Here is a 19337-nt window from a genome sequence, read left to right as displayed (position 1 = left end):
TCAGCAAACACTCAGGCCTGCCCTAAGCTAGACCATGGACAAACAAAATGAGTCGTGCCAGCTCTGTCCTCTGGGCTCGAAGTGTGGATGTGATGATGCTGCTCTGGGTCAGAAGCGGGGGACACTACCCTGAGCTAAGCTACTCTCAACCTTACTCAAATCTGGATTTTTCTAGAAACACGGCAGACTGGTCCTATATTGTGACTGGACAAATGCGCCTAAATGCAAGCATAAACGGCTCTCAGCCAAGCCCTGACCTGAGTGCACTAGGAAGGGAAGGCTTAGGTGCCGTGCCATTGGTTGCAGACAGAAACCAAGGGGCTAGGGAGAGCGGGGGATGGCAGAGAGGGGACTGCATGCCCGGGTAAAGAGTTGGGCCCTGGCACCCACACAGCCTGGGACCCATCCCTCCCAGGGTCCCTCCACAAGGCTCACTCCCAAATCCTGCCAGAGGTACTCAAAATGCCAGTTAAATACAAAACTGCTAAAAATGTTGAGTGTCCTGCATGCCCACGCCCACACTTGTCCTGGATGTGTGGGGTCTGTCTTGTTTAAGAGCCCAGGTAGCTCAGCTGCTGCTGGAAGTGGTGGCTTGCCTCGCTGGCCTCTGTCCCCCGCAGGCCTGGGGCCCTCCCCACTGCATATGCCTGCTCCTTTGGCCACCACCCCCCCAACAGTGAGAGGTGGTACCTTCTTTGCGTTGGACGATATCGTGTTGGCCATTAAACTCTCCAGATAGCTGCCGAGGCTGACTCCCTTCACGGTGATGACAGCTTCCTGGGTAAGCACGGTCCTGCAGGAGAGCGCGCTGGAGGTGAGAGGCTGAGCAGTCTGAAGGGGGAGCCCCCACCCCACCCCGCCCCAGAGTTCAGTCCACTTACTTTCCTGGGTCCTCCGGGTGGGGTGTGTACACCAGCCTCTCACTCACTGACACCAAGTTTGTGAGTGTGATCTTTAAAAAGGACACAATGGCTGTAGGTTCTACTTCTCTTGCATTTCTTCCCAGACTGCCCACACTCACAACTCCACACCTGCACTTACTGGAGCCAGAGCAGAAGGAACGCCGAGGCCCACAGATCCTGGCCACTGTTCTGGTGACACCACCCTCCCTCCACACCCTACCCAAACCTGAGCCTGGCTCATGAGCAGTCACCACTGTATATGCAATGTTTTTATGCAAGACTCTGTGTTTAATAAACCTTATTTTCTTTCCTTGATCCTCAACCACACTGTGAAGTCTGTTCTTTTTTAGATGACAAGCATGAGACTCAGAAAGGCTGATCACTAACACTCGCAGCCACACAGCAACTTGGTGATCACCTGTCCTCCCCAAAGCCTTCCCTTCGACCTTCCTCCTCCCCTTCCTCCTGAGCCAGAACCAGTCCCCTCTATTGACAACTTGGCTTTCTGCAAAGAGGAAGTGGAATTTTCTAAGTAGAGAGAGAACAATATATAAACAGTCAGGAATGGCCAATGTACAAACACCCGCCCAGCTCACTCTGCCTCTGTGGAAGGGCTGTCTGGCCTGAGGGAAGGGGCCGCTGACTAAGGTCCAGGGGGTCAACTGGGAGCTTGCACCTGCAGTGACCCCACCCACAGGGTAAGGGGCTAGCATAACCATGCTCCAGCCCACGCAATTCCCCCAACACTCTCTCTGAAATTGCATCAGGCCAGTATCAATGGTTCCTGATTGTGAGACAGGAGAGAGGAAGGCAGGAGGAAGTGGCTGTTTCAGTGGCTGCTAAGAGACACATGTGCTGCTGAGGGCAAGGCAGCAGCTGAGAGGGGGCGGGAGGCAATAGAGAGGCAGGAGTCTGTCCCGTGGTTACAAAGGTGTGTTCACATCATTATGTGTGTTCTTCAATATGTGTTTACACTGGAAAAAAAGACAAGATACTGCTAAAGCAAACTCAGCCTTTCTATTAAAAGATCACAGACCAAAGGTGGGCTGGAAACAATTAAATGAAGACATTATGCACCACTGTGGCTATTGCTTACATTGGTGGAGCAGAGCTCCATTTTCTTTTCCACTGGATCCACAACAGAATGTTCTCTGATGTATGTCAAAGTCCTACTGGTCCCCAAAATCTGAAAAACAAAGTGAAACCAGCATGGTGACATTGACATACCCTCAAACACTGCATGTCACTTCAGATCAGCTACTAACTTCTTCAATCAGGCTGCAGCAGCACCTCCAGCTCCTCCAGCAGCTGCTGTCCAGCAGGTGGGACAGACAGACACATAAATCAGGGATGGAGGGACTGGCATTAAGATGGAGGAGAAAGTGGAGCAGGACCTGGGGCACTGAAGCCAAGGTCTGGCTGGTAAGTCAGCTGAGGACCAACCTTGCCCCCTGCCCCATCCCCCTGACCACCACTGTGCAGAGCCAGCTCTGGGGCTCAGGCCACAACCAGGCAGGGCGATGGAGCTGCAGTGGGGCATTTAGAGGTGGGAAGGGGGGCTGTGGGGGTTTGGGTTTCCTGTGGGGGGGTTTTGCTGCCACAGGTGGGTCAGTGGACATGGTGAACACTCAAGTGAACAATTAATTCACAGAGAACAAACTCTCTCTCAGGCTTCCCAGAAAGCCCAAATGGGCAGGTTGACACTCCCTACGTATGGGTGCCAGCCAGGCTGGCAGGTGTAGACAGGCTGTGTTGGTGTAGCTGGGCTCCCAAGGGGCTCACCGCTCTCACGAGGCTGGGCAGCCCCCACTCGGTACTGAGGAGGCGGTGGCTGTGAAGCCGGCCCCGGCCATCCACACTGCGCTCCAGCACGTCGACACCCACAACACAGGGATTCATGGGATTCGGGTACTTCCTCATGGCCGCCTTGATGACCGTGTCCCACGGGTGGCTAGAGGAGACACAACCACCAGCATTGAGTGGCAGTGTGTTCAAAGTCAGGTCAACCTGATCCTTGAGCTTGTTCCAGATCCTGGATCCCTGATCCTCCCAGCGACCAGCGGGTAGGCAGGGGTGCAGAGCAGGCTCAGGCTGGGCCAGCCCTGCTGAGCCCTCCTTCACCAGTCCCCCATAGCCTAAGGAGGTAGGACATTTTGGTATGGGGCTTCTGGACAGTGACACAATGTTCCCATCCCCTACCTGTCACCGCCACTTACCTCAACACACACACACTAACTATGCTGCTCCACAGGCTGCAAGGCCAGGGCCCATTTCTGCCTCTGCCCACACAGCCGCAGTGACTGCTGGGGCCCTCTGCTGACCGCCCACCTGCTTCCACACTGCAGCCTCGTGCCACTAGCCAGGACAGCACACCTGCCTAGCTATGAGATCCAGAGCAACTGCTTTGCTCCAACTTCTAAGCAGTATGTGACCTGAAATGGCTACATATTTTTTTCTGATTATTTAAGTGTCTGAATTTTGAAAAATAATGAAAAAGATGAGGAAAACAAAAATCCACAATTCCACTATCTGGAGACAAATCTGTGCATGTGTTCCCATGCCACCCCCAAGGCTTGTCCTGCAGATGCCACCCCTCCCTCTGGTCCTGAGCCCTGGAGAGGGGTGGACACCAGTGTCTCTGTTGGTTTCCTGCCATCAGAGGCTGCACAGCTGCCCCTGCTCCCAGGGCTCCAGGCCCGCTGAGCCCGAATGCCATAGGGCCACAAAGGGCGCAGAGTCAGTTCCTCAGGGAGGACATTCCCCAGGCCTTGCTGTCCTGACCGTTCCTCCAGGAGGTACCCAGCAAGCATCCGGCCCCAGAGGCAGGTGACTCCAACCACCAAGGCAGGTGTCTCCGCAACATGTCCTTCCGCAGATGACAGTCCAGACTCAAGACCTGGAGATATGCATCCATGCACAGACATGCACACACTTAGAAATTAAACTGGGGTCATGCTCCATGCATGCACAAATCACCTGCTTTTTATATGGAACAGATGATGAGCACTTTCCTGCATCATGAGGCTATTTTCAGAAATAGAGGACTGTAACTAGCTGCACAAAAGGTCACCCTGTGGTATAGCCAGTCCCCTCTGGCAGATTATTTTGATTGTGTCCAACCTTTACTTTAAATTGAAGGCAGTAGTGAACATGTGTGTACACCAGCCTTTAAACATGTCTATCTGTCCTTAGGATAAATTTATATAGTGGAATTACTAAATTAAACATCAAAGATCATGAACATATTGAAGAATGTTCCATGTTTGATGTCCTTTTTAAATATAACTTTATCATTGGTCATTGACCATGAAATTTACTTTGTCAAATTCATTGACCATGAATTTATTTTATCCTCATAAAAGGCTCAGTTCAGTCACTCAGTTGTGTCCAACTCTTTGCGACCCCATGGACTGCAGCACTCCAAGCTTCCCTGTCCATCACCAACTCCCGGAGTTTACTCAAACTCATGTCCATCGAGTTGGTGATGCCACGCAACCATCTCATCCTCTGTCATCCCCTTCTCCTCCCGTCTTCAATATTTTCCAGCATCAGGGTTTTTTCAAATGAGTCAGCTCTTCGCATCACATAGCCGAAGTATTAGAGTTTCAGGTTCAACATCAGTCCTTCCAATGAATATTCAGGACTGATTTCCTTTAGGATGGACTGGTTGGATATCCTTGAAGTCCAAGGGACTCTCAAGAGTCTTTGCCAACATCATAGTTCAAAATCATCAATTCTTCGGTGCTCAGCTTTCTTTATAGTCCAACACTTACATACATACCTGACTAGTGGAAAAACCATAGCCTTGACTATGCCAAACCTTTGTTGGCAAAGTAACGTCTCTGTTTTTTAATATGCTGTCTAGGTTGGTCATAACTTTTCTTCCAAGGAGAAAGCGTCTTTTAATTTCATGACTGTACTCACCATCTGCAGTGATTTTGGAGCACCAAAAATAAGTCTGACACTGTTTCCCCATCTATTTCCCATGAAGTTATGGGACCAGATGCCATGATCTTAGTTTTCTGAACGTTGAGCTTTAAGCCAACTTTTTCACGCTCCTCTTTCACTTTCATCAAGAGGCTCTTTAGTTCTTCACTTTCTGCCATAAAGGCGGTTGTCATCTGCATATCTGAGGTTATTGATAGTTCTCCTGGCAATCCTGATTCCAGCTTGTGCTTCATACAGCCCAGCATTTCTCATGATGTACTGTGCATATAAGTTAAATAAGCAGGGTGACAATATACAGCCTTGACGTACTCCTTTTCCTATTTGGAACCAGTCTGTTGTTCCATGTCCAGTTCTAACTGTTGCTTCTTGACCTGCATACAGATTTCTCAGGAGGCAGGTCAGGTGGTCTGGTATTCCCATCTCTTTCAGAATTTTCCACAGTTTATTGTGATCCACACAGTCAAAGGCTTTGGCATAGTCAATAAACCAGAAATAGATGTTTTTCTGGAACTCTCTCGTTTTTTCAATGATCCAGTAGATGTTGGCAATTTGATCTCTGGTTCCTCTGCCTTTTCTAAAACCAGCTTGAACATCTGGAATTTCACGGTTCATGTATTGCTGAAGCCTAGCTTGGAGAATTTTGAGCATTACTTTACTAGCATGTGAGATGAGTGCAATTGTGCAGTAGCTTGAGCATTCTTTGGCATAAAAGGCTCATCCCAGGTCAAAAAGTTAGCAAGAGGATGCAGATGACAGTCAGGCCTCCCAGCCCCTACTTCATGATCTTTCAGTCACACCAATGGCCTCTGCACTCAGGTCCAGACACCCTGCTCTTTAACACAGAAATGTTTTTCCAAGCTGTGGAATTGTGTCATTGTGCTAAACGCATCCACCAGATCCAACGTAAGGGGATGAAGGAGCAGAGACAAGACTGGTCCTGATCACTCAGCAGAGTACAAGGAGACTTTCTTCTTGGGAAACCACCATCAAGGCCACAGTGCACCACACTCTGGGGAAGAAGGGAGCACTCACAGACTCATGAGAACAGAAGAAGGAGCTTTCTCAGTGAGTGAAGCTGTATGTGCACTTTGTAAATCAAGCTCCCAGAGAGGTCCCATAAAAATCATTATGCAGAATAGGCTATGCCTTATAAAATTACTTGAAACTATCTAAAAGTTGACAAATATTTATAATCAAGCACATCTCACACAAAGTTTCTTTTATACAGAAACCTTGCATCTTTCTAACAGATGATTTCAACTAAGCACAATGTGTTTAAAATATTCATAAAAATAATTCCATACATCAATAGAATGACGCAGGAAAAGAACAAACATAGTATTTTTTTTTTAATTACAAGGTTTAAGTACACAAGTTAGTATCACACACTTCTTGGTTAAAGAAAATAGCTCAGGGACTTGCCTTATGGTCCAGTGGTTAAGAATCTGCCTGCCAATGCAGGGGACATGAGTTGGATCCCAGGTCCAGGATGATCCCACATGCCACAGAGCAGCTAAGCCCATGAGCAACAACTACTGAGTCTGCATACCTATAGACTGTGCTCCACAACGAAAAAAGCTACCACAATGAGAAGCCTGCACATCACAACAAAGGGCAGCTCCTGCTTACCACAACTAGAGAAAGCCTGAGTGCAGAAATGAAGACTCAGCACAACTAAATTTTTTTTAAAAAAGAAAAGAAAATAGCCCAATACTCATTTGATTGGCTAAAGCTGAGTAGTCGAAAATGTCAAGTGTTGGGAGAACGTGACAGCAGAAGCCAGGCCCATGGGTGAATATATGAACCGGCCCCACCCCGGGGAGACTCTGGTTGATGAAATTCATCCTTGGGATAAAGGTCCCCAGCCGAGGCTCAGTGATACAGAGGCCTGGGAGCTGCCCCAGGAAGGCCTCTATGCCTGCATTTTGAGGACGCATCAGCAGCAGCACTGAGGGCTGGGGGCACATGGCTGGGCTAGCAGCCAGGGAGGGGGCAATTCTGGGTGCCACACCAGGGTACTAAATAGGAAGAACAAGGCAGCTCTATGCTCAGAGAGAGTGTAGGAAAGAGCAAGTGGGGTGAGGTCTGAGGTCTTGCCTACAGCAACCCACAGTAAGGGGCAGTGGGCTGAGGAAACAGCAGTCATGAGACTCGCACAGCCCAGGGGAGGGTGCTGGTGCTCATTATTTCAGCCTCCTCTTTTGAATAATTCCAAAACATCCACAATGACTCAAAAAAAAAAAAAGGATGTAGGATAAGTCCTTGAAGCCCAAGCAATCCTGGGCCAGCCCAGCAGTTCTTGAAGTGAGGACAACAAAGCTGGCTCCCAGGCCTCTCTGGGAGCCTGGCCACTGCTGAGAGGGCCTGCCCTCCTCGCTGCAGGACACCGGACGAGGCTGCAGAGCCCCAGGGCGGCCACAACTGTTGGCCAAGCCAGGCTGTTTGGCACTCACTGCTGAGCTGTGCACTCAAAGTCCACCAGCACCAGGGTCTGTCCCTGATAAGAGAGTAAAAGGCCTCATTTCCCACACCGGGACCCCTGGCTCTGGGCAAGGACACACAAAGGACTGGGAGGCCTCGCTGTGGTTGGAAGCTCTTGTGGCTACGGGATGCGGGGGGGGTGCTGGGTTAGGGGGAGGCCAGTGGTCCAGTCCAGTGCTTCCCGGCTATCACTTCTCCGCTAAACCACTGAACACAAACTGTAGTCATTCAGACATGGGTGTTAGACAGGAGTCTGCTCAAAGATCAATGAAGTGATCCTGTTACTTAGAGGAAAATACCTGACAGCATTTGCTGCCAAAGATAGGGTTTGAGCTTCACAGAGACAACTGGACTTTTAGAAAGCTGGCATCACTACCCAATGCTTGCCCCACGTTGTACCCGGTAACCACACAGACTAGTGACCAGTGCAACATGTCACAATTCACAGGGAAAAGGAGTCATTCAAAGTACCAGACAGGTCAATTACTCTGGTCAGTCATGGTGCCAGGTTTCCCACTGCAATTAATCTGAGAAACTATGGTTTGTTTTGCTGTAGTAGCAAAGAACAGCCATGACTATTTTTAAAAATTTCTGAAATACTGCTACCTTTCCCACGTAGGTTTTACTCATATACAGGGTGTGAGGCTGCGTTTTAATCATTTACTTCAGCCAAAACAACAGACTTCAACACTGAACACAGAAGCTGATGGGAGCATCAAGTCAGTATCTATGCTGCCTGACATTATAGAAATTAGCAAAAAATAAACAGTGCCACTCTTACTACTTTGAAGGCTTTTGGAAGCTACAGGTTTTTAAAATTAAAAAAATGTTATTTATGTTAATGTAATATGTTTATTATGGTTAATTTTAATAAATATTTTCAAGTTTATCAGTCTTAATTTCTAATATGGTAAATATTAGTAGATTTAACCCACACCAAAATGGTGCTGTGAAAATGCTGCACTCAATATGCCAGCAAATTTGGAAAACTCAGCAATGGCCACAGGACTGGAAAAGGTCAGTTTTCATTCCAATCTCAAAGAAAGGCAATGCCAAAGAATGCTCAAACTACTGCACAACTGCACTCATCTTACACGCTAGTAAAGTAATGCTCAAAATTCTCCAAGCCAGGCTTCAACAACACGTGAACCGTGAACTTCCAGATGTTCAAGCTGGTTTTAGAAAAGGCAGAGGAACCAGAGATCAAATTGCCAACATCTGCTGGATCATCGAAAAAGCAAGAGAGTTCCAGAAAAAAACATCTATTTCCATCTATTTCTGGTTTATTGACTATGCCAAAGCCTTTGACTGTGTGGATCACAATAAACTGTGGAAAATTCTGAAAGAGATGGGAATACCAGACCACCTGACCTGCCTCCTGAGAAATCTGTATGCAGGTCAAGAAGCAACAGTTAGAACTGGACATGGAACAACAGACTGGTTCCAAATAGGAAAAGGAGTACGTCAAGGCTGTATATTGTCACCCTGCTTATTTAACTTATATGCACAGTACATCATGAGAAATGCTGGGCTGTATGAAGCACAAGCTGGAATCAGGATTGCCAGGAGAACTATCAATAACCTCAGATATGCAGATGACAACCGCCTTTATGGCAGAAAGTGAAGAACTAAAGAGCCTCTTGATGAAAGTGAAAGAGGAGCATGAAAAAGTTGGCTTAAAGCTCAACGTTCAGAAAACTAAGATCATGGCATCTGGTCCCATAACTTCATGGGAAATAGATGGGGAAACAGTGTCAGACTTATTTTTGGTGCTCCAAAATCACTGCAGATGGTGATTGCAGCCATGAAATTAAAAGACACTTACTCCTTGGAAAGAAAGTTATGACCAATCTACATAGCACATTAAAAAGCAGAGATGTTACTTTGCCAACAAAGGTCCATCTAGTCAAGGCTATGGTTTTTTCAGCGGTCATGTATGGATGTGAGAGATGGACTGTGATGAAAGCTGAGCACCGAAGAATTGATGATTTTGAACTGTGGTGTTGGAGAAGACTCTTGAGAGTCCCTTGGACTGCAAGGAGATTCAACCAGTCTATCCTAAAGCAGATCAGTCCTGGGTGTTCATTGGAAGGACTGATGCTGAAACTGAAACTCCAATACTTTGGCCACCTCATGCGAAGAGTTGACTCATTGGAAAAGACTCTGATGCTGGGAGGGATTGGGGGCAGGAGGAGAAGGGGACAACAGAGGATGAGATGGCTGGATGGCATCACTAACTCAACGGACGTGAGTCTGGGTAAACTCCGGGAGTTGGTGATGGACAGGGAGGCCTGGTGTGCTGCGATTCATGGGGTCGGACAAAGAGTCAGACACGACTGAGCGACTGGACTAAACTCAATATTTTCTAAGAGTTTAAAGAAGTCGTGACTTCCGAGGATGTTTGAGGACTTCTGGCCTAAGTAAGCCCTTGATTACATGAATCACAAATAGATACAGAAGTGGTCACCACAGCATGATTTTTAATAAGGGAGAAATTATGCCCCTTCAACAAGAGAAAGGATAAATGGTGTATGTATATACATACATGCACAGATCTCAAACAGATACACACGTACATCTCAGCAACACACTGTTGAGAAGAAAAGGAAACTGAAAAGCACTGTATAAGATGGTGCCAGTCATTTATATTTTAAAACAATGAGAACAATTCTCCATTCTATTTAAGGGTAAACACAGAAAGGTCAAGTGGACCTTCAGTAAGCTGCCTAGCAGGTTCATAACTGAGACTGCATGTGGGAGCGAGGAGGGAACAACACTGGGGTGGGGACAGCAGATACTGGGCACTGCAGCTCCTGCCTGCAGAGCCTCATTTCTCTTATTTAAAAAGGGTGGAGGGCCCTTCCCTGCTCCCAGCCAGAGAGCAAGCCTGCTTTAGGGCAGCCTCTCCTCCAAACCCTACTTCCCTGAAATGACACCGCCTACTAGATCAGATCAGATCAGATCAGATGCTCAGTTGTGTCCGACTCTTTGCGACCCCATGAATCGCAGCACGCCAGGCCTCCCTGTCCATCACCAACTCCCAGAGTTCACTCAGACTCATGTCCATCAAGTCGGTGATGCCATCCAGCCATCTCATCCTCTGTCGTCCCCTTCTCCTCTTGCCCCCAATCCCTCCCAGCATCAGAGTCTTTTCCAATGAGTCAACTCTTCGCATGAGGTGGCCTAAGTACTGGAGTTTCAGCTTTAGCATCATTCCTTCCAAAGAAATCCCAGGGCTGATCTCCTTCAGAATGGACTGGTTGGATCTCCTTGCAGTCCAAGGGACTCTCAAGAGTCTTCTCCAACACCACAGTTCAAAAGCATCAATTCTTCGGCGCTCAGCCTTCTTCACAGTCCAACTCTCACATCCATACATGACCACAGGAAAAACCATAGCCTTGACTAGACGAACCTTTGTTGGCAAAGTAATGTCTCTGCTTTTGAATATGCTATCTAGGTTAGTCATAACCTTCCTTCCAAGGAGTAAGCGTCTTTTAATTTCATGGCTGCAGTCACCATCTGCAGTGATTTTGGAGCCCAGAAAAATAAAGTCTGACACTGTTTCCACTGTTTCCCCATCTAGATAGCCATCATTAAAAGTCCTGGGGTCGGCTAGAACCCACGCAGCATACAGCCTTGACTCTGTCAGAAATTTGCTCATACTGGTTGTGCCCATAAAGATTTTGTTATAGGTCCACCTGAAACCTCAGTCAGTACTGTGAAGATGGGATTTATAAACCTGCAATTATAAGCCTGTTAATTTTTAAGGCCCCTTTCTATATGTTTTTATTTCAGTCCTGTGTTTTCCACTGCTATTTTAGCTACTTTAAACCAAAGAGCGCTCCACTACTTCAGGTTTACACTGCTCTCAGCTCTGTCTGGTCTCCACTCCTAGGGTTTCTTCGGTGCATGAACACTGGAGGAAAACTTGACAAAATCAAAAATTTTTTGCACCTCAGCAAAGGAAACCATAAACAAAAGGACAACCTAGAGAATGGGAGAAAATTTTGCAAATGATGCAACTAGTTAATTTTCAAAATATACCAACAACTCAATACAGAAAAGGGGGGAGGGGCAGAAGACCTAAGCAGACATTTTACCTCCAAAGACGACATACAGAGAGCAGCAACTATACTCCAAAAAAACTGTTAAAAACTTTAAAAAGACGACATACAAATGGCCAGTAAGCACATGAAACGATGTTCAACATTGCTAATTATTAGAGAAATGCAAATCAAAACAACAATAAGGTACCACTTCACACTGGTCAGAATGGCCATCATTAAAAGTCTACAAATAACAAATGCTGGAGAGGGTAGAAGAAAACAGAACCCTCCTACAGTGTTGGTGGAAACGTAAAGTGATACAGCCACTATGGAGAACAGTATGGAGGTTTCTCAAAAGCTACCATAAGATCCTGCAATCCCACTCCTGGGCATGTATCTGGAGAAAACTATAATTCTAAAAGACACATGCACCCCAATGTCCACAGCAGCCCTATTTACAATAACCAAGATATGGAAGCAACCTAAATGTCCATCTACAGAGAAAGGGATAAAGAATATACATGATGTAATACTATTCAGCCATGAAAAAGGATGAAGTACTGTCATTTGCAGTAACATGGATGAACTTAGAGATTATTATATCAAGTGAAGTAAGTCAGGCCAAGACAAATATCATAGGATATTGTCTATATGTGTACTCTGGGGGAAAAAATGATACAAACAAACTTACTTACAAAAAGAAACATACTCACAGACATAGAAAACAAATTTATGATTACCAAGGGGGAGAAGAGGATTAAATTAGAAATCTGGGATTAAAATATACACACTAATATATATAAAATAAATAACTAACAAGGACCTGTGTAAGCACAGGGAACTATATTCAGTATCTTGTAATACCCTACAAAGGAAAATAATCTAAAACAACACACACACACACACACACACACTGCAGTCCAGTGGTTAAGACTCTGCACTTTCATTTCAGGGAGCGCAGATTCGATCCCTGGTCAGAGAACTAAGATCCCTAATGCGGCCAAAAAATACAAAACCCCAAAACTAATACAACATTGTAAATCAACCGTATTTCAATTTAAAAAATTTTAAGTCTTTGTGCCTGATTATTTTTGGCCTTTCAAGAGTAAATTTTAATATTTCCAATCAAATATTCAACAAACATATAAAAATAGAACAAGTGTAAAAAATAAAAAGAAAAGTATGTAATCCTCAAAGGAAAAAAATCAGGCATTTCAAGGGACTAAGCAAGGGGAAAGTCTACAGTAAGCTCAGCTAGAAAGCCAGGCTTACAACTCTGCACCATTCTGCAGGTGCAGTGCCACCTGCCACACAGCATCTCATGACCCACCCTGGCAGCTGTGTGGCCTCCTCTCAGCTGTCTTTCACATTTGTCAATTTTCATCAAGGCACTTGGCTTTTAAATTCACAAATCAGTGACAGGAGATCCATGCCTTCCACAGCAGCTCGTGGATTGACAGGAATTCCTCTGGCGGACAGTAGCCCTCATTTCAAAGGGCACCTGGTCCCTGTGATATTCCTCAGTCCCTCAATGAGTAAAAACTATGTGCCAGGACACAAAACCAATGAGGTGAGGACTGAAGCAGGAATGGAGGCTCCCACAACAGTGAAGCTAAATAAAAGCAGCCAGACACAAAAGACCATGTGGTATATGACTGCGTTTATGAGAAACGTCCAGAAAAGGCAAATTCATAGAAACACAAGCAGATACTAATGTGCCTGAGAAGGAGACTGGAGTGTGACTGCAGATGGGCATGAGGGGTCTTTGTAGGATAGGAAATGCTCTGGACTACAGAGATGTTGTACAACTATGTAAATTTACTACAAGTCTCTGATTTGATTGATTTGTATGATTTGAATTGTATGATTTAAATAGGTGAATATTATCAACAGTGACTTTTCAGAGCTGACAAATCACTTCTGTTTATCAACCAAAATCTCCTGAACTTGTAGGGTAGTTCTGGTCTGAGCTGCACAGCCTGGGCATCCACCATTCCCAGGGACTTAACTTGTACCCCCTTGGCATCCAGATGGTGCTGGCATGCCCCATCCTTGGGAGAACTGAGAAAATCTATGGAGTCGGTCTGGGAATGGAACCCAGTTGAGAAAGGCTGCAGGCTGTACAAAAATCAACACTAAAATTGAATCCCATCAAGTCTAAAGATTTTATTAAAATAATTTCAGAGGTTTTAAACCCACTGATAAATTTTAATTATAATTTTACATGAAAAGGACAAAGTACTTTTTTAAATTAAAAAATGGAAATGCTATTCTAAGTGGGAGCAGAGGATTTAAAAATCTGTTACTTTAAAAAAAAATGAAATAAGCTCAGAGTGTCACAGATGAAGTAGACAAGAGACGATACCACCTAGGTTAGGAGAACACTTGTAAGCAGCTGAAGGCTTTCCAGGCCCACCTGCGTTTGCGGCCACAGAGCCCCACGTGCCCAGGCTGGCTCCCTCTGGAACCGGTGGTCAGCCGCACAGCGGGTCCCGCCCCCACCCCCGCCCCAGTCATGGCCCCGCGCGAGGTGAGACCAGGCCTGCGGAGCCGAGGATGCCGTCCCCTCACCCCGGGCCCTGGAGCGCACCACTGCCCTCCCCGTGGCGCAAAGAGTAACAGGGCCCGCCCTCCTCGAGGCCGCGGGTCAGGCCCAGGCGGGTCTGGACCCACTGTGGCCTCAGCCCGCTCACCCGAACACGTGCTCTGAGCTCCAGACCCTCATTGCACCACAGAGCGCAGCCAGGGATGCTCCAGGACCCGGGATGCTCCGCTCTGTTCGGGGGCGGAGCGTGAGCACGCGGTGGGCGGGGCGGGACTCGGCGCTGAGCCCGCACATCACGTGAGCAGCGGTCCCGTGGCTCCGCCGAGGGGAGCGGACAGGACCGCAACCGTGTGGTCGGTGGGCGCAGAGCGCCACCTTCCGGATGTGGGCAGGGTTCATTCTTATAGGTCAGATGGTCCAGATTCTCCGAAAGCCCCTTCCAGCCAGGCAGGTTCCCACCAGTGGGAAAGGATGCGTAACTGTGTTCTGCCAGGGCGACAAGCCTCTCCACCCAGTGGAGGAGGAAGGAAGCAGAAGGTGTAGAAAGGTCTTAAATCAGAACGTGAGCCTCTTCGCAGCCCCTCCGCCTCGGGATTTGAAGACTCCAAGAAATCCAACCGTTTATGTAGCCACGTTGCTGAGACCCTCGCGACCCGCTCTCAAGTATGAGGACTGACAGCACTACTTGTCAGAGCGCATCCTAAATTCACCCGGCCACTGGAGTGGCCCCTTGGGTTCGCTACTTGTCTTCACCCAAAGGAGAGATACATTTCTCATTCCCATAGGAGGTGGGGTTGCAACTGGAAGCCTGGTGCTCCCTGGAACTTAGGCTGACATTTCAAAAGGATGACTCCTTTGTCATCCAGATCCCTGAGAAGAAAACATTCCTAGGTTGTTCAACTAGCTAAAGGCCTATTTGGCCTTTAAAAATGTTTACATACATCTCAAAAAGACAACCTATAAGGATTCTAGAGTAAATGCTCTAAGAAAAGGGTAAGGAGAGATTCCTTTTACACTGGGGAAAAATGATTTTTTTCGTTTTAGATTTTTATTTACCCCCCACTACCAACAAATACAGTTCAAGTGCAAAGAAGCAAGATGCTAGTTTGAGAACAGGGTGACCCTCTGCTAAATGTACTGGGCACAAGGGAGCACCCAGTGCAGCACGCAAATGGAGTGGGCGCCCCGGGCCTACCTCTGTGACTAGTCAGTGAATCTGGGAAAGTGGGGAAGCAGCCAGAAGACCTGGGCTAGGAGATCCCAGCCCACCAACTCCACACTCCACACACTCCACCTTCACCACCTGCAGCTGGATGCTCAGGGCGATCTTCCCATAGCAGCACTGTTCCCTATTTCATTGGTGAGCAGACTGGGGTTCATGGAGGTGCAAAACCACATCCAATGATCACAAGCTGAGGGCTGAGCTGAGATGACACCAGGTTTGCAGGAGTCCCCCACAGCCACGTGCAGTGACTGGCTGCCGTGGCCAGGCCAGCTGTGAAACATGCCCTGCACTAGGCTCTGAGCTCAGGGCTGTCATTTGGCTTTAAAAAGCATCATCTTTTAAAATTAGCATTTCCCACAAATATGTATTGAGCATGAGGCTAAAGAAATCAGGCTGGATGGTGAAAGACATTGTAGTGAGAATATGTGGGGAAACTGAGACTCTAACCATGAACATGACTTTTAGCAAACTCTGGGAGATAGAGAAAGACAGGGAAGCCTGGCATGCTGCAAAAAGTCAGACACAACTGAGCGACTAAACAACAACAAACCAGGAAACATCTGGACAGAGATACTACTTAGTGGTGGAGGTGGGACCTGAGGGTGGGAGTCTATAGAGGGTGTCCTCCTGGCTCACTGTACCGGCACCTGCCTCACTTTCAAAGCCACCTCACACACAGCTGTCAGGTCCCAGCACCTCAGTGGCTCCATCACTACTTATACGTACTCCCCTCCAAGACTTACCACCATGTGTTAAGACCACGGGAACTAAGTTACCATCATCCTTGGCAATTCCCGAGTCAGAAAACCAACAGGCGCATAATAAATCATTGACTGTTGAACAACAGATGAAAGGCACGGCCCTGCTTCAAGTCCTATACCACTACCTCCATTTTTGGTCAAACACCACCCTCTCTCTTGTTCTGTTCCACCAAGTCTGGTCCAGGAGCAGCAGCAGCTTTATCACCTGGGAGCCTGTTAGGAATAGAGACCCCTGGTTCCACCACAGCCCCACCATGCAGCATCGTGGCAGTTTTACCCCACTGGAACAGGCTCCTGAAACCTCTCATCAGTCATCACTGTGCTTCCAGTGTGACAGGTGCTGTTCTGTTGCCCTCCCCATGGGCCTCTGTGCTGCAAGAGAACTACTGGTCTCTCTCTCCCGGAACTCTGCTCCCTCTGCATCCTCTGTTCTGGTCCTTCCCATCTCCCCTGCACACACCTTTTGCCTCTCTGTTCTCCCTCTACACCTGCTCCCCAAGTGACTCACTGAGTATCCTGGTTTCCACTGACTTCTCGCCTGTCTCTCCATCTCACTCCTACCCATCTAGGTCCTACCTCAAACATATCATGGTCATACATCTCCCACCCTAAGCAGATTCCTCTTCCAGGAGTCAATGGCCAGGACCCTGGCATCACCCAGGTGCACCAAGCTGGAATACTCCCCGACCCTACATCCAGCCAGTTACTGAATCCTTAGGGATTTACCTCCTTTAGATTGTTTTAATCCATTCCATCTTCCACATGATTTAAGAGCCAATTCGATTTAACAGTTGCAGCTGAAGGCATGTGTTTGAAGAAGAACAAACCTGGGTTCCAGTCCTGGCTCCCCTTTTGCAAATTGCTAACCTCCTGAATATTAGTGTCATCATTCTTGACATGGGAGCACTACTAGTAAAAAAAAAAAAAAAGTCCTTTTGGCCTAGTGGGAATTAATGAGGACAGAGTACATGCCTGTGGTTAAAACTGCTGTGACATCCCTGCTGACCTGGCTCAATCCTAGATGGCCCCTCAGAATGCCATCGCATCAGCCTGCCACATCCCCTCCAAAGCTTTGTTTGGCCGTGCCCTGGGGTGCTTCCCGCCCTCTCACCCTCCTGTGGCTGCTCCTGATACCTCTCTCATACTCTCAGCACAGTGTTTTATAAGTACCACACCTGTTTGTGTTTCTGTCTCTCCCACCAGATTACCCTTATTAAGGAAGCAGGTATCTAGGCTTCACCCCTCTTTTAGCTTTTGAATTGGCATCTCTGGGGTGAGGCCTAGGAACAGGCAGGGCTGATGAGTGGTGGAGGCGGTCACAGCGCTCTGGAGTTTGGAAAGGCATCCTGCACTCACCTGAGCTCTGGGGTGGGACCCAGGCCTGGCTTGTTTCTGTGTGCCCAGGATCGGTCCCTGTACTTGGCCAACAGTGAGCTCCAGATAACTGCTTGTTCAGTGAGTCAAGGATGACTCCGAGGGCATCATGAACCTGTGAGAGGCTTGGCCCAGAAGTGGGTGGGGCTCCATCTGTTGTCATCACGCAGAGCCACCTGGTCGAGTTCCAGGAAACCTTGCCATTTTCAGGAATCACCTGTGCGGTAAATCAGGAGACTTTTAAACCAGTAGTCCTAGTCTTTTTTGCTATTTTATTCACATTCTATACATTGAGATTCCATGTTGAAATACCACTGCTACAAGAGTCTGCAGCTAAAAATAAATAAGTTTGAAAACTGCTGTGCCAGAACATATTTTTAAACTAAAAAATTAGGGAGAAAATCAATCTCCCAGCAGGTAAGGAGTCTTGAAGAACATTTGGAGGTGTTCCTTTCCCACTGTGATGGATATTCTTCACTAGGCTCTGATGTTTAATTGATCCTCAGATACAGTGATCATGAAGATCTGATTTACAGGGACTCCTCAATCTGCCATGCAGTCAGAATAGGAGGGCAGGAGGCCAGGGTTCCAGCTGCTGCCATCAGCATCTGGATCTTCCAAGATCCTATGCAGGAATATTATTGGGATCCAGTGACAAGTTCTCTAACCAGAGTCAGAACTATCCTGAACTCCAACACAACCAAGATATTCTCATATTTTATTAAAACAGAGTATACCTCTGTGACTCTTTACTTTCTGTGATATATGTTTCTATGTAATTAATTCCTCTTCCCAAACCTTACATACAATTCCTGAACTAAGTCTCTCCCTTAAATAGCCTAAGTTCTGCTCTGTATTTCTGCTTCTGGGCACTTTAAATTCTATCCATTTCCCTTATGTTTTCTGGCATTGCAAAGACGGCTCATGACCAAGGGGTTTGGTATCCAAAACAATCATCAGTTTTCTCTCAAGAAGACACAACTAGGAAAAATCTAGGGACTTTATGATTTCTATGCACTATTGTGGCTAAACTTTTAGAAAAATATTTGATCACTACAAAGTAATGTAGTGGAAAAGACGCTGATGCTGGGAAAGACTAAAGGCAGGAGGAGAAGTGAATGACAGAGGATGAGATGGTTGGATAGTATCATCAACTCAATGGATGTGAGTTTGAGCAAACTCTGGGAGATAATGAAGGACAAGGAAGCCTGGCTTGCTGCAGTCAATGAGATCTCAAAGAGTCGGACACGACAGCAAATGAACAACAGCAATACTTTACAATACATGGTGATTAGGAATATTCTAAATGTTTGCTATCGTCATTCATAAAACTTGCACTTTTAGAGATTGATGTAATTCATTCTTTTATTGGTTGTCACATAGAGGATATTAATACTGTGTCTTTAGATTCCTTTACTTGGGGCACATTACCAGAAACAGCAGCACAGGTTATGACCACTGACTGAAAATATTATATCAGTTTCAACTTACAAAAATAATTAACATTGTTACAAATTAACAACAGTAACATCATTTAGGAGGGAACAATATCCAGACCAGCCTGTGAACAGTTTTCTGAAATGCATGATGCACAGCTGTCAAGATTAATAGACCTCTCCTGCCACCCTGTGGGCACACTATGCAACAAAGCTCTCCGTAAGTAGTCTTAGGGTCCCTACCCCCTCAAACACAAGTAACATTTTTTTTTAATGTTTACTAAGCGCTATCTGCTGGGAAATTATCCTGTGAATATGTATTGGCAGGTATGTGCGTGTGTGTATATATCAATAATGTTCACTGTAGCATCTAAAATACAAATAAATTGGGAGCAGTCTAACTGATTCTTGGTTAGAAACTGTTACACTGTTCCCACAGAATATCAGGAAGCTGATTAAAGAACTGGGGTGGAACTATAGGTTTTTAACATACAAGAAGCATATGTTAATCAAAAAAGTAAAGTGTATAAACTACAATTTCATTCACATTAAAGTATACTTTATATGCTTGTAAATATATGGAAACCATATAGACACATACACAGCACACCAAAAAAAT

At 46.6% G+C, this 19337-nt stretch overlaps 1 protein-coding gene across 15 annotated transcripts in view; it reads right to left on the bottom strand.

The window, feature by feature from the left end:
* Positions 1-19337, bottom strand: part of PRELID3A (PRELI domain containing 3A) — a 48938-nt gene that overhangs the window by 10320 nt on the left and 19281 nt on the right. For 3 of the 15 annotated variants that reach the window (XR_003032370.2, XR_003032371.2, XM_010818962.4), the window contains exons 1-5: positions 14071-14222; positions 2685-2853; positions 1999-2088; positions 882-952; positions 691-793 (exon numbers count right to left, since the gene is read on the bottom strand). Coding sequence is in view for 13 of the 15 variants with exons in the window: in XM_010818962.4 (XP_010817264.3) it covers positions 691-793; positions 882-952; positions 1999-2088; positions 2685-2853; positions 14071-14216 (579 nt within the window). In the remaining 2 variants the exon portion in view is untranslated. The other 12 variants (XM_024984442.2, XM_024984441.2, XM_002697806.6 and 9 more) reach the window with 11 other exon arrangements.

The sequence above is a fragment of the Bos taurus genome, chromosome 24 (genome assembly GCF_002263795.3).
Source record: "Bos taurus isolate L1 Dominette 01449 registration number 42190680 breed Hereford chromosome 24, ARS-UCD2.0, whole genome shotgun sequence".
Classification (NCBI taxonomy): domain Eukaryota; kingdom Metazoa; phylum Chordata; class Mammalia; order Artiodactyla; family Bovidae; genus Bos; species Bos taurus.
This window is presented reverse-complemented; position numbering and strand designations above follow the sequence as displayed.